At 56.1% G+C, this 13,575-nt stretch overlaps 6 protein-coding genes across 6 annotated transcripts; 2 read left to right on the forward strand and 4 right to left on the reverse strand.

The window, feature by feature from the left end:
• Window positions 1–39: 39 nt before the first annotated feature.
• OSTLU_29289 (predicted protein) lies at window positions 40–2,143 on the reverse strand. The gene has a single exon (XM_001416001.1). The coding sequence runs from the start codon at window positions 2,101–2,103 to the stop codon at window positions 349–351; it is 1,755 nt and encodes a 584-aa protein (XP_001416038.1). The 5' UTR covers window positions 2,104–2,143; the 3' UTR covers window positions 40–348.
• Window positions 2,144–2,491: 348 nt separating this feature from the next.
• Window positions 2,492–2,971, forward strand: OSTLU_40293 (predicted protein; the record flags this gene model as incomplete). The annotated part of the gene is made up of 1 exon (XM_001415669.1): window positions 2,492–2,971. The coding sequence occupies one exon, from the start codon at window positions 2,492–2,494 to the stop codon at window positions 2,969–2,971; it is 480 nt and encodes a 159-aa protein (XP_001415706.1).
• Window positions 2,972–2,979: 8 nt separating this feature from the next.
• Window positions 2,980–4,409, reverse strand: OSTLU_29291 (predicted protein; the record flags this gene model as incomplete). The annotated part of the gene is made up of 1 exon (XM_001416002.1): window positions 2,980–4,409. The coding sequence occupies one exon, from the start codon at window positions 4,407–4,409 to the stop codon at window positions 3,015–3,017; it is 1,395 nt and encodes a 464-aa protein (XP_001416039.1). The 3' UTR covers window positions 2,980–3,014.
• Window positions 4,410–4,664: 255 nt separating this feature from the next.
• On the reverse strand, window positions 4,665–5,201 carry OSTLU_29292 (predicted protein; the record flags this gene model as incomplete). Its single annotated transcript, XM_001416003.1, has 1 exon — window positions 4,665–5,201. One exon carries the CDS (start codon window positions 5,199–5,201, stop codon window positions 4,665–4,667), a length of 537 nt encoding a protein of 178 aa, XP_001416040.1.
• A 176-nt stretch (window positions 5,202–5,377) lies between these two features.
• OSTLU_92249 (predicted protein) lies at window positions 5,378–7,255 on the reverse strand (the record flags this gene model as incomplete). The annotated part of the gene is made up of 1 exon (XM_001416004.1): window positions 5,378–7,255. The coding sequence occupies one exon, from the start codon at window positions 7,253–7,255 to the stop codon at window positions 5,378–5,380; it is 1,878 nt and encodes a 625-aa protein (XP_001416041.1).
• A 3,906-nt stretch (window positions 7,256–11,161) lies between these two features.
• OSTLU_7925 (VIC family transporter: sodium ion channel) lies at window positions 11,162–11,929 on the forward strand (the record flags this gene model as incomplete). The annotated part of the gene is made up of 1 exon (XM_001415670.1): window positions 11,162–11,929. A coding segment is annotated over one exon (768 nt), but the record flags the coding sequence as incomplete, so codon positions are not given.
• Between the last annotated feature and the right edge of the window lie 1,646 nt (window positions 11,930–13,575).

The following is a 13,575-nucleotide window of genomic DNA, read 5'->3' on the forward strand; positions in this document are numbered from 1 at the left end:
TTCTTTGCGTGTCGTTTCACTTGTATTTCGGTCTTCTAAAGGCGCGAGTCTAAATACTCGATTCTAAAGGCGCGAGTAATCTAAGCTTTCGTCGTCTGAAGACGCTTCGAACTCGCGTTCGTACGCGCGTGAGCCGTTTCCGTAAGCGCGCGGCGCTTCGTCGGACTCCTCATCGCTCGAGCCATGCCGCGACGATCCAGCCGATGTCGCCATCTTCATACGCGCTGTAGCGCTTTCCACTCGCGACCGCTGACTATGCACTCGCGCAACACACGACCTCGCGTCGGCGTCGGCGTCGAGCTCGTCGCGCGAATCATCTCGAGGGTGCCATCATCGTCTTCTACACGCTTACACGCTTCTACCTTCTAGACGTTCTAGACGTGCGAGAACGCGCGCGGTGGACGAACGATTGAATGAGCTGTGTCGAAACTCGACTTCGTGTACGGCATGGTCGGTGAGCTCGCCTTCGTCGCCTGAGAAATCGAAATGCCCAATGACGAGCGATTCGTCGACACCGTCGTGTTTCGAAAAGCGTCCCAACACGATGGGATACCATATCGCGTCGTCCTCAGGCATATCTGCATACGGTATTTCTTGTTGTTGAAACCACGTCGGAATGATGTCAGCTGACGCGCGCGCGTGAGTTGGAAACAACTTCGCGACGCTCGTGCCGTCGCGAAACGCGCACACAAATTCGTGCTCGACGGCGAGACCACCATCTGGCATCCAACCGCGAAATACGAAGCGCGCGGCTTCAAAAAGATCTTTCGGATCGTTCAAAGCATCGCACGCCAAGGGGTTGAGACCTGCTTCCTCTAGTGCGACGGACCGAGCGACGTCCAGTGGGACTAAATCCTTCTCGCTGTCGACTTCGGCGATGAAGCCGGTGTAGCGGCCGGCGAATTCGCCGCGCGTGTGCTTCCCCAGCAGGATGCGACCGTTGGCGACGTCCAAAACGAGAAGCTGAGCAAAACGCTTTGGCGGTCTCGTAAGCTCTGATTTCGGGTACACCTGCTTGTCGATCATATCGGCGAGGTTGTCGCTGGCGCGAGTGACGTTTTGTCCGACGTGATCGCCTTGTGTCCGCGGTTCGTACGCTGCATTCAACGGACGATGCGGAGTGACAAACTGTGGAAGTGGCGCAATGACGGCGTCGTCGTTGAGACCGTTGAATCTCACGAGCGATAATCGATCTCGTCCATCGCGAGATGGTCGAACGCGATGCGGCGTCGCGCGTACGACTCCGTTTGTAAAAATCTCGAAAGCGTCCGACAGAATGCACGTAAAAATGGCCTCATTCTCGTACGCCGGCGCCGAGCGCCACGCACCATCTCGCCCTTGGAGCTCTAATCCTTCGCACGTCTGATGAAGAAGTGTGAAGAATTCAAAGTCTGTGTGCTCCGAGATACCAACTATTTCCACTTTCGACGCGGCGATTCGTTCGCTGCGTCGCGTAGTCGAGTCCTCCTCGTTCGCTTCGTCATCCACTTTCATCGATGGATATCGCATTGCGCGCATGCTGCAGTGTGACGTATTGCCAAATTTCTTTACCCAGACGTCTTCGTCGTCGACGTGAAGCGCCTTCGCAAAGCATCGATACAGCGTCCTCGCCGCGCCATCGCACGCGCTGTAAAAACTGCAAAACGCACTTTGCATCGCGGGCACCTCCACCGGCCAATCCATAGGTCCAAGTCCTCGTGCCGCGTCGTCACCTCGTTCGTCTCGCACTTGCTCAATCTCACATGAGCTCAACTCTCGAACGACATCAAACGACTCGACGAGCGCGGCTGTTTTCTTTTGGTAAGAGTACTCTTCCAGCAGGGGCACGAAACCACCGCTCTCGTTCGCGTATTGCGAGTGTACGTACAGCGCCTTCACGTCTTCTGGCAGCGAGAAGAACGTTCGGGCGATGTCGTACGTGCGCGCGACGTCGAACGGCGCGACGCGCGACGTTGACGCCTCGCCGACGTCTCGAGCGTCGAGCTCGAAGTAACCGACACGCTCGCTCGACGTCAGCGCTTCACCCAGACGCGCGATTTCGACGTCGTCGCCGTCCGCGAGCTTGATGAGAGATACTCGCGGCACGCTGTCGCTCGCGTGCATGACGCGACGAGCGATCGAACGAGGAGAGTCGTCGCTCACGTCGTCGTGTGACGCGCCGATGCACGAAAAACTCCTCACACGACGACGTGGGCGACGACGAATCGAACGACGACGAATCGCGAGCAAGATGACGAACGCGACGAGCGAGCGAGTTATTGGCGTCGCCCACGACGTGCTGCCACAACGAGCGAAGAAGAAACCGCGACGAGACACAGCGATGACGGAGAGGACGGCTTCGACTTCTTCGGCGGCTGAGGCCGACCCGACGCCGCTGACGACGGACGATGAGGACGTTCGACGGGGATTCGAAAGCACGGACGCGCGCGTCGTGCGATACGCGCCAGAACACGATGACTTTCGAGCGCGCGAGGACGAAGACGAAGACGACATGCGAGCGCGAAGAGGAGTGCAATACGCTTATAAAGACCACACGGCTGACATTCAGATACACGCCTGGGGATGCGATCTCGCTGAAGCCTACGCCTGGGCCGCGCTGGCGATGTTTGATTACATGACCCCGCTGGAGGACTGCGCTCGAGTGCGGACGACGCGATTCAAGGAAATACGCGCGAGCGGGCATGATTTAGACACCTTGCTCTTCGCATTTCTCGACGAGCTTTTGTTCACGTTTCACACAGAGATGCTCATATGCACGGCGGTGCAAGTTTGCGAGTTCAATCGAGACGAATGGAGTATTCGAGCAGTTGTGGGCGGGACGACGTTCGTCGACGGTGAGACGCGTCAAGGCACGGAGATTAAAGCCATCACATACAGCGCGATGAAAATCATAGAACGAGGCGAGATTAGCAAAGACGATGAAAGCACCGGAGTACATCGCGCAGAGTTGTTCGTCATCGTTGACATTTAGAACGCACACACGTCGTAGTTTAGCAGCATCTATAATACAATTCTCAACCGAGCCACTCTTCGATGGTCGCCTTCGGTTCGCTGAAGACTAAATCATCTTTAGTCAGCGGTAAAGACTCTTCCACGAGCTGCACAAGCTGTCTTCGCAGAGCCATCGTTAGCGCTGGCTGCCGAATCGAAGCGTTGAGCTCGACAAACTGCCCGAGCGAACGTTGCTTCAAGTTGCAGCTCCCCAACATCCCGAAATCCGCCACGGATTCGTCCTCGCTCTCCGCGTACAACACCTTGGCGTGCAGCATGTCGTCTATGAGAAATATTTTCAAGTTGTTCGAGTCACCGCTTCGCCGCGACGCGTTCACGTCGACCAGTCGTTTGAGCGCCTTGCGATTTGCGTCGTGATACACGTTCGGCGTTCGAGGGACGATGAGCGTGAGTGACGCGTCGCGTCGCCTCAACATTTCGGCGAGCATATCCGCTCCCATGGAATCAATGTAGGCCATCGCGACGGAATATTTCGAGTACCTGGTGTCTCGAAGTAACTGCTTCATCGCTTGCTTCACCTCGAAACGCCCGGGAAAGGTCATATATCTAGGGAAAGTCCAGGCGATTGGAGACCAGCCCGTCGGTAGATTACTCGCAAAAACGATATCTGCGTCGTCGTTCGACGTAATTGTGCGCTCGAAGCTTCCCAATGCATACCGCATGGCGTCCACAGCCGCTCGACCATCCGCTCTAATGGCGAAATCGCGCCAATTTGTAAATCTATCGCCGACGTTGACGCCGCCGAATATAACCGACGGCAATCCGGTGCCGTGTTTTCGCTCGACAATCATGAACTTTGCGTGCGTCGCTTGCGAAACCGGTGTGAACGAAAAATGCTCCGCCCCGAGTTCTTCTTGTAGCGCTTCTAACTCTGCCGTTAACGTCGTCGTCCCTTCGCACCATCGCGTGAACTTGCTCACAACGGAACCGTCCACAGAGCACTTCACGCGCACGCCTCGCTTGACCGCTCTCTTCATCGCCGCGACGACTTTGTCGCTCGATTTCCCGCGCTCGAACACGTACACGCTGAACTCTACGCTATCGCCCTTACTCGTCGTTCCAAGTTCACGACACAACGCCTCGACGACGTCGACATACGACGTGAGTAACCGCAGCGGTCTCGCCTTGACCACGCGGGCGCCTTCGTCGAACGACCCCGACGACGAGACGTCGTCGTCGAACGAGCGCGATGCCGATCGCGAGCCTGCAAACGAACGACTTCCGACGCGATGGTTTTCTACCGTCGGCGGCGCGCGGCCGCGCTGCGACGTCTCCGCCGCGTGCGCTCGCACACGATGCCGCGTTGCCGCGTCGCCCCGTCTTCGCGACGCGCGCGTCGACGCGCGCGACCTCGGACGTGCGCGAGGCACGATACTCGCGGCGATGCGCGCCGACATCGACGACGCGCACCGCTCGCGCCTCGCGCCTCGCTCTCGGCGGCACGAACGACGCGACGCGTTTTGGCGTAACCAACCAACCAAAGATACGCTCGCGCGCGCGGGAATTTCAGCGCTTTATTTTGTTGCAGAGGTGAGGTTGGGCGGTGCGGATATCATATCGTACGGCGGTGACGATATCGTGCGATAAGAAATGCGAGATGACATCTACGTCTCATAGAATACAAAGAAAGAATCATGCGCTGCTAAAATCGACTACGCCGCCGTGCCGTCGGCCAAACTCTGGCGGAGGTTTCGTAAGATCCTCCGCGACGCTCCGGCGAGCTCGCCCGGGATTTCGTTTTCGGCGTCCTCTTTCGCAACGCCCGCGTTCGCGAGTGCATTCCTTCCCTTTAACTGTAAAACTCCACCCTCCCTATCGTTTTCACCGAGACTTAGGCTCGTGAGATTGTACGCCTCGTCGAACGCCTTGGCCTCGGCGGCGCCTCCTTCGTGTTTCGTCAGCGCGGTCCGGAGACCGATCACGGACGCGCGCAAAAGGCGGTTCTCCACCTCGAGCGCGGCGTTGGATTCGCTCAAATCTATGATCACCTTATCCCGCACCTCCTCCGTCCTCGTCGCACCGCGCGCACCGATTTCACCTTTTATTCCCTGTCCATCGCGGCCACCGTTCGCGCGCTGATTCCTTCGCGTCTTGGCGGGCGTGAAGTCGTTCGCGGTGAGCAAGAGAAAGAAAAACACGAAGAACATGATGTACCCACGCTGCGCGTTCGCCGCACGCGGGTCCGTCATCACCGTCATAGCGACGGAACGCGAGCAGCTCCACTCAATGTCGATCGACTGGCACTCTTCGCCCCTTCTCACTCGCCCACGCGGGCGACGACGCATTCGCGCTTTCTGACTCAGTAAGCCACACGCTGCATGTTGTCGTTGCGTGCGTTTAATAATACTACAGGACTAAGGTATATCTATGGCGCCGCGTCTCGTTTCGTCGCTCTCGCCTGTATGTTTTTCGTCAACTCGGCTTGAATCTCGATCAATTCGGCGTTCATGCGCGCAATGTGCTGTCTTCGCAGTTCTTCCGTTTCAAACGACCCCTTCATAGCCTTGCGGACGCTTTCAGGAGTGTTGTCTCGCACCAAAGGTACGATTGAATCTCCAATGGCGTCCTCTAAAGCTTCGTACGTCGGCTTCCAAGGCGCCGGCACGGCGTCGTCGAGGCGACTCTTGAACCGTCGGAGCTTGGGCATGAGCGGCGGCGCCGCCTCCTCGATATTCATCTTGATGGTCTCGAGTCGCTTTTTGAGTTGTTTCATTCGCTCCACTTCGTCAAGCGTCGCTTCAACGCGCATAATTTCCTGCTGAATCTTAGAGAGTCGGCTCGCTTTGTCCTCCTCGGTAGTCAAGAGCGCGACGTCGTCGGGCTTGCGTCGCACGAGAAGGCGCACGATGCGCTCTCGAACGCTCTTTCTCCCAGACTTGAGGTCGTTCTGCCTCGCCACATACCTGCGAACCGCACGTCGACGTTTCTGAGTACCTCCGCGCGCGCTCTGTAGCGCTCTCGTCAGTTCTTCCTCCTCCTGGCGCTTCTTCGCTAACGTTTGGATGTCCATCGGTCCGTCTGTGAGAATGGTGAATCGCCCCTTTGGAATCTCCTTGAAGTTCTTGTTTACCACGCGCTTTTCACGGTCCAACGCAGCGTACGCAGCGGCATCCAAAGTGCCTGAGTTGGAGATGGACGCACTCGCTCGCGCTGACGCCCATTTCCGCTTCTCGTACGATACAACTCGCGTCGTCGGACCGGGCAAGCCGCTCTGTCGGCGGAGCGTGTTGCGCACTTGGCGACTCAGATTCCCCACGGCCGGTCCGCCGCAAAAGTAAACCCATGGAATCCACGTGGGGATTCCAAGGATATCTGGATGAGAGTACGAATACAGATGACCGTAGTTGATCAACACGATTTCCGCCACGGGCCCGCACACCGCGGTTAAACTAGCCATGAACAGTCCCTGCGCGCTGTTGTCGAAGAAATACCACGTCGTCACCGCCCATACGCACAAAAATATATCAATCAAATGGTACGGCAGGAAACCATCCACGAAGGGCGATTGCGGCGACGCCAAAATTCCAGAGACGAGGTATTGAAACGCAAAGACGCTGATGCACAGATTGACGCTCACCCAGCTCGGCTGCCAACCCAAAGCGGGCTTGCCTTTTGCATTTTCAATCAACTCTGACGTCCTACTCACGATTTGTTCGGTGCCTTGGAGACCTTTTCGTATCTCAATCTCTCTCGCGCGCTTCACCGACGAGCGAATGCGAAATTCATCGAGACTTGTGTGCCCGAGACCGATGACGATTGCCGCGGCGCCAAACAGCGGTGGCACCCACCACCCAGTCTCTAAAACACCATTTTCGTTCACAAACATGATTCGAAACAGGTCCTTCACCGGTTCGGGGGCTATGAAATTCATGATTGGACCGAACGGCGAGTTCCACAACGGTGCGAATAGGGCATCAAAATGAATTTGCAACGGCGTCGCGTAGTGCAACACGTCGAATCGCGAGTGTTGGTGGTCGAGTAAAGGCCCCAATATTGCCCCCGCCACGAACATCAACGCCACTTCGTTCGCGAACGCGACGCGCTCGCGCTCGACTTCTTCTTCCACGATCTCTGGCGTCATCGCCGGAGCGCGTCCCGTGACACCGGCCAACGCATTTCTCTTTCCGTCGTCGCCGTCGCCGCCGTTCGTCGACGTCGCCGTCCCGCTCGCCGGAGCACCTCCCGTCTTCACGACGCGCGACACCACGCGCGCGGCGTCTTGTCGACGCGATAACGCTTCCATCTCTTCCTCTCGCTTCGCGCGTTCTCTCGCGCGTCGCTCGCTCTTCGCATTCGTCGTCGACGACGCCGGCGTCGGCTCGGATGTCGCGCGCGCGACGACGCGCGCGCGGGCGTCGTCGCGCGCGCGACGTCGCGCGCGCGCGTCGGCCGGCGCCGAGACCGCGCGCGCGACGACGCCCGCGCGCATATTCGCTCGAACCCTCGCTCGCGGCGCGTCGCGTCGCGCACTCGCGTCGCGCGGCGCGCGCGCACCGACCAACGGCTGCGGACGCCCGCTCGGGGCGCGGAACGTTCGTCTCCGAAAGGGCGCATTGACGATGGCGAACGCCACGTCACGTCGCGCGCAACTTCACTCGCGCAGGTCAGGTGACACCGTCCGCGGCGCGTCCGCGGCGCGCGATCGATGGCGCCGTCGCCGTCGCCGTCGCCGTCGCCGTCGCCGTCGTCGCCGCACGCGTTCTCCCCGCACGCCGCGGGCGGGGGGCTTTCGGAGGGCGATGGCGACGGCGCGAGGAAAAGTGGCGCGGCGTCGCGCGGGACCGCGCGAAAAGCGTACGAAGGCGCGAAACAGAGCGTGAAGAAGGCGTACGCGCGCGTGTACGACGACGAGCGGAGCTTGTTGTGCTTTAGCGACGCGTCCAGGGTGCGACAAATGTGCGCGAAAATCGCGCGAGCCACGAGCTTTCAGGTGTTCGTTTTCGCCGTAGTGGCGCTTAACGCCGCTGTGTTGGCGATGGAACTTCCCGAGCGCGCCTACGTCGCTCGAGGAGGCTCCGTACCGCTGACCGCGGACGGGTCGTGGGCGTTGCAAGTGGTTTTTGTCGTCGTCTTCGCGTTCGAAGCACTGGTGAAAGTTATAGCGAGTGGCTTCGCCATCGGATCGAAGGCGTACTTGACGGAGCGAAGCAATATTTTCGATTTCGTCGTGGTTGTGGTTGGGATCGTAGACTTGAGTAGCTCAGGCTCGAGCGGAGTCGGGACGCTGCGACTGTTGCGCACGATTCAGCCCCTTCGAGCGCTGAACAAATTCAAATCTGGAAGAATGGTTCTAGAGACGATTCGGAAATCGATTCCGCTCTTGCTCGACGTCGTGGTATTCATGTCGTGGTTCGTGATCGTTTGCACCGTAGTCGGTATGATGTCGTTCGGTGGTCGCTTGAACTCGCGAGAGTATTCGGGCGCCGGGTCGTCAAACGTCGCGGCGACGGCGATTTGTAGCACCCTCGTCGCCGACTACCCGACGTCGGCCGCGGCGAGCGCGGAAAGCCCAAATTATCCTTCAGATGAGCTGCTATGCCTGAATCGTAGAAAGAATACGCTCGTCTCGAACGATACGTATTGCTGCGATTCCGGCGTGTCACCCGTCGACGGCTTCGTCAACTTTGACGATTTTGCCAAGGGTGCGTTTGTCGTTTTACAAATTATGACGGTCGATGGATGGAATGAGATCGCATGGCCTACCGCGCGGGCCGCTGGGACGGCGCCTGCGTTGATATTTTACTTCGTTGTCGTTCTCATCGGAGGTTTCTTTGTGCTTCAACTGTTCACGTCGGTCATTTGCGCGACGTTGAGTGACATCGAAGATGAAAGCGCCTCGATGGATTGCGAGACGCTCGGTGATGGCGCGACGGGCCTTTCACAAATGTTCGAATCAACGCGACCCTCGGTTTACTCGAAGTCATTCTTGAGCGGCGTTGGATCAACACTCTCGTCGTTCAGGTTGCCAGGTCAGGATGAAATTGATGGTTCCGAGGGCATGCAGAAGTGGCGACTCAAGGCACTCGCTCTCGTCGCTGACGTTCGATTCGAGTCTTTCGTGAACATCACCATTATACTGAACACATTTACGATGATGTCAGTGACTGCAGAACCGAATCCGTCGCTGGAGCTATTTAGAGAAAACGCCGAGTACTTCTTTTTCGCGGTGTTTTGCTCCGAGTTTGCGCTGAAACATTTTGCTGTCGGACCCGTAGCGTACTGGAAGACGACGTGGAATCGACTGGATGGCTTGGTCGTTCTCTCCGGTATAATTGATATGACACTATCAGCTATAAGCTCTGGATCTGGCGTGAACCTGTCCTTCCTTCGCATACTGCGCGTGTTGAGAGTTTTGCGCATTGCGCGCGTCTTTCGTAGGAGTACGAGCTTTCAGAAAATATTGCGTGCGGTCGTACTAGGAGCGCAGCGTATTTGGGTGTTTTTATTGGTATGGGCAATCTTCATGATTATGTTTGCGATCCTCGGTACGCAGCTCTTTTCTGCGAAAGGTGATTTGGACGATGAGAGATTGAATTTCAGAGACTTTTTTTCGTCCATCGTGACGCTCTTTGTGGTGAGCACGGGCGAGAACACGTTTGAAGTCGCTTGGGGCACTATGAAAGCTGACGGTGACGCGGCGGGACTTTACATGGTCGTTTGGTGCTTGATCACGACATCGATTTTGGCGCTCGTACTTGGAATTCTTATCGATTGTGTCACCGAAGAAGGTAAAGTTGCATCGATTATCACCATGAAAGTTCCGCGACGAGAGCGCTTTGCGCGGGAAATGGCTAAATCCATGGGGTTTGACGAAGACGACTTCCCTGAATGGGTTCATCTCAAAGCAAACGAGGCGTGGACAAAGCGCAATCAAGAGCGCTCGAGGGCGAAGAGCGCAACGGAAGCAGGTTTAGGTCTCGATGAAGACGAAGAGAAGACAGACAGCGACAGCGACAGCGACGACGACGAAGTCGAAGGTGATGAAGTAGCGCTACATGTGTTTGGCGATCCGTTCGAGGCGAGGCGCTTGCGCAAAGAACGAATCGCTCAAATGCGACGCGTCCACGAAGTTGCGGTCGTGCGACATTGGCTCGTGACGCTAGGTTATGAGCATCACTCTGCGAAATCGCTCGAAGTCGCGAAGACGATGCGGCGGCGATCCGTGATAAAGGCTCGCGAGCGACTGGCCAAGTCGCACAAGGCGAACGAGTTGAAGCGTCGAGCAATTGTTGACAGCATCAGCGCCAAACTTTTGGATCGTGATGACGTCGATGCGAGTCGCTTAGTTCCACTCAGCGTCCGCTGCATCATGAAAAAGGACGAGGACTTACACGCAGACCTCAACTTGATCGACATCAACGGCGACTTTATTCCGCATCATGCCCTCTTTCCCGACAACGACCCCGTAGCTGAGGCGGAATCGTTGGTGCATTACGTGCGAAATGATAACTTTCGTATAGCGATGTCATTTTACGGCATTGATGAATCCGACGAAAGAGACCAACTAAGACTCAAGGCGCTTCGCTTCGTGAAGCATCCTTGGTTTGACGTTGTCGTATTGCTCTTGATTGGTGCGAGTTCAGTATTGCTCGCCACGGAAACGAACTCGTTTCCAGCGGCTGACTCGAATATGGAACGGGTATACTTGATTCTCGATATTTGTTTCAACACATGCTTCACCATCGAAATGTGTTTGAAACTGTTTGGGCTTGGGGCGTGGAGGTTTCACGGGTCGTACTTCAAGTCGAAGTTCAACATCATGGATGCCGTTGTGGTCGTCACTTCGTGGTTGATTGTCTTGCTTGGCGACGCTCTGCCAATACGATCGTTACGCGTTGTGAGGGTTCTACGTCCTTTACGATCGGTTAAACGAATTAAGGGGTTGCGAGTCGTAGTCGAAGCCATCATGTCTTCACTGCCGGCGATTTCATCCGTGTGCGTGGTCGGCCTCGCGATGCTCACGATGTTGTCAGTGCTGGGTATGGAGTTGTTTCTGGGCAAGATGCATCGTTGCACGAACACCGCGGTGACTGTTGCGAATAAAACGCAGTGCTTAGCGGCGGGGGGAGTTTGGCGAAAGGCAAAGTTTAACTTTGATTCCTTTCCGGAGGCTTTCCTCAGCGTGTTCATCATCGCTACCGGCGACAATTGGCAAGACCTCATGTACGAAGCGATGGATGTCGTCGGCGTAGATCAAGAACCTATCCGAGATAACGCCAAGTGGGCGTGCGTTTACTTTTTCGTATCGATTCTCTTTGGCTTCTTGCTCTGGGCAAATCTCTTTGTGTCGGCGCTCATCGACAATTTCAATCGTATCGCACACGACGAGAACGACGGCAAGCTGCTTGTCACCGATGAGCAACGCGTGTGGCAGCAAGCAATGTTACTCGCCACGGTGCACGCTGACAACTCTTGGCGTAGATCATCACCGGAAACGCCCTGGAAAGCCGTCGTGCATGGCGTAGTGTCTAAGTATACCTTTGACGCGTTTTCCGTCTTTATGATCGTACTCAACATGGTCACGATGATGGCAATACGCGCGAACCCGTCGAAATCTGAGGACGACTATCAAGTTTGGATGGGAAACACGTTAGCGATCTGGTACATGCTTGAGGCTTATCTTTTGATCGTCGCCATGAAGTGGAAAAATTACTGGCAGAGCGGTTGGAATAAGATCGATTTCATCGTGGCAGTTAGCGGTGTCGTCGGTCTACTCATCCCGGATGTTTACGAGAGTGGCGTTGGTGGAGCTTTCCGTATGCTGAGATTTTTGCGATTGTTTAAAATTGTTCAGGTGAGCAAAGGTCTGCGAACACTTTTCGCGACATTCTTGTCGGCGATTCCTGGAGTCGTCAATGTCGCGCTTTTATCTCTGCTGTTCATGTACATCTATGCTTGCCTCGGTGTCGCACTCTTTGGCGACATGTCTTCAGATTACCTCGGCGCTGCACTTTCGGAGTACTCAAACTTTGTGACGTTCCCAAAAGCGATGGTGAGTCTTTTTGTGAGTTACACTGGAAATTGGCAAGGATACTTCACCGACATTTACGTCGACGATCGCTGTTACGAAAACACATCGCTACCGGCTAATGTGACGTGCTCTCCCCGCTACGTGAGCATATTTTATTTCGTCACGTACGTCATCACGAGCGTCTTTTTCCTTGGGAACTTGTTCATCGCCATTATCCTTGAGCGATTTAGCTTTTGTGCCTCAGAAGAAGAAGGTGTGGGTGGCAGTGGCGAGAGCAACTTTCTTTACGCCACGATGACGTTGAAGCGTGTGGCGCGTCAAATTTCTCGTAGCGTACGCGAGGCGACCAAGCTCGCGCCGAGCGAACGGCAAGATGCATATGTTGAGAAGCGTCGGGCGCGTTCGAAGGCAGGCAGCGGCACTGCGACGCCGAGCACGCCGCATTTGAGCAAGAACAATAGCATTCAGCGCGCGAGCACGGCGAGCACTACGCCGGCGTCTGCATCGCCGCATGGCGATTTCGATCCGTTCGATGATCCAACCGATGAAGTCATCGATACTGTGCGATCCAACCTTGAAGAAATTCGCGCTAAAACGCAGTCTCCGATCGCAGTCGAAGACGATCTCGACTTTGAAGACGTCAAGTCTGCGCTGAGAGACGCGTTGCCAACCCAAGACGCGGCGTCTCTTTTGGCGGCGGCGAACGCCGTTGATCGACTCGTGCGTTCGCGCAGTCGCTCTCGAAGCGTTAGTCGGGGACGCACAAGGGTATCATCTGCAGGTGATATGGCTTTTGAAGATGTGAACCGAAGCGACGACGATGATGGCACCCTCGAGATGATTCGCGCGACGAGCTCGACGCCGACGCCGACGCGAGGTCGTAGTGTTGCGCGAGTGCATAGTCAGCGGTCGCGAGTGGAAAGCGCTACAGCGCGTATGAAGATGGCGACATCGGCTGGATCGTCGCGGCATGGCTCGAGCGATGAGGAGTCCGACGAAGCGCCGCGCGCTTACGGAAACGGCTCACGCGCGTACGAACGCGAGTTCGAAGCGTCTTCAGACGACGAAAGCTTAGATTACTCGCGCCTTTAGAATCGAGTATTTAGACTCGCGCCTTTAGAAGACCGAAATACAAGTGAAACGACACGCAAAGAACGAGTAACAGGAAGAGAATCATCGCGCTACACCTTTGAGGCTAAGTTTTTGTTGGCGTTCTCGATGACCTGCAAACGGGCGCTACGCCGCTTGCTCGACGAGTAAAGCCAAACACCGACCATAGTAAGGGTTCCGGGAAGGATGCGAATGCTAGTGACTTTTTTAGGGTTTAGTACGACGCAGAGAGACTAGGGTTAGGTGTAATAAGTATTAGCTAGTCGGTCGGTTACGGCACTTCTCCCGAAGCGCCTCCCTCCCTCATGCGTAGGGTTTAGGGTTTAGGGTTTAGGGTTTAGGGTTTAGGGTTTAGGGTTTAGGGTTTAGGGTTTAGGGTTTAGGGTTTAGGGTTTAGGGTTTAGGGTTTAGGGTTTAGGGTTTAGGGTTTAGGGTTTAGGGTTTAGGGTTTAGGGTTTAGGGTTTAGGGTTTAGGGTTTAGG

The sequence above is a fragment of the Ostreococcus lucimarinus genome, chromosome 1, assembly GCF_000092065.1.
Source record: "Ostreococcus lucimarinus CCE9901 chromosome 1, complete sequence".
In the NCBI taxonomy this organism is placed as follows: domain Eukaryota; kingdom Viridiplantae; phylum Chlorophyta; class Mamiellophyceae; order Mamiellales; family Bathycoccaceae; genus Ostreococcus; species Ostreococcus sp. 'lucimarinus'.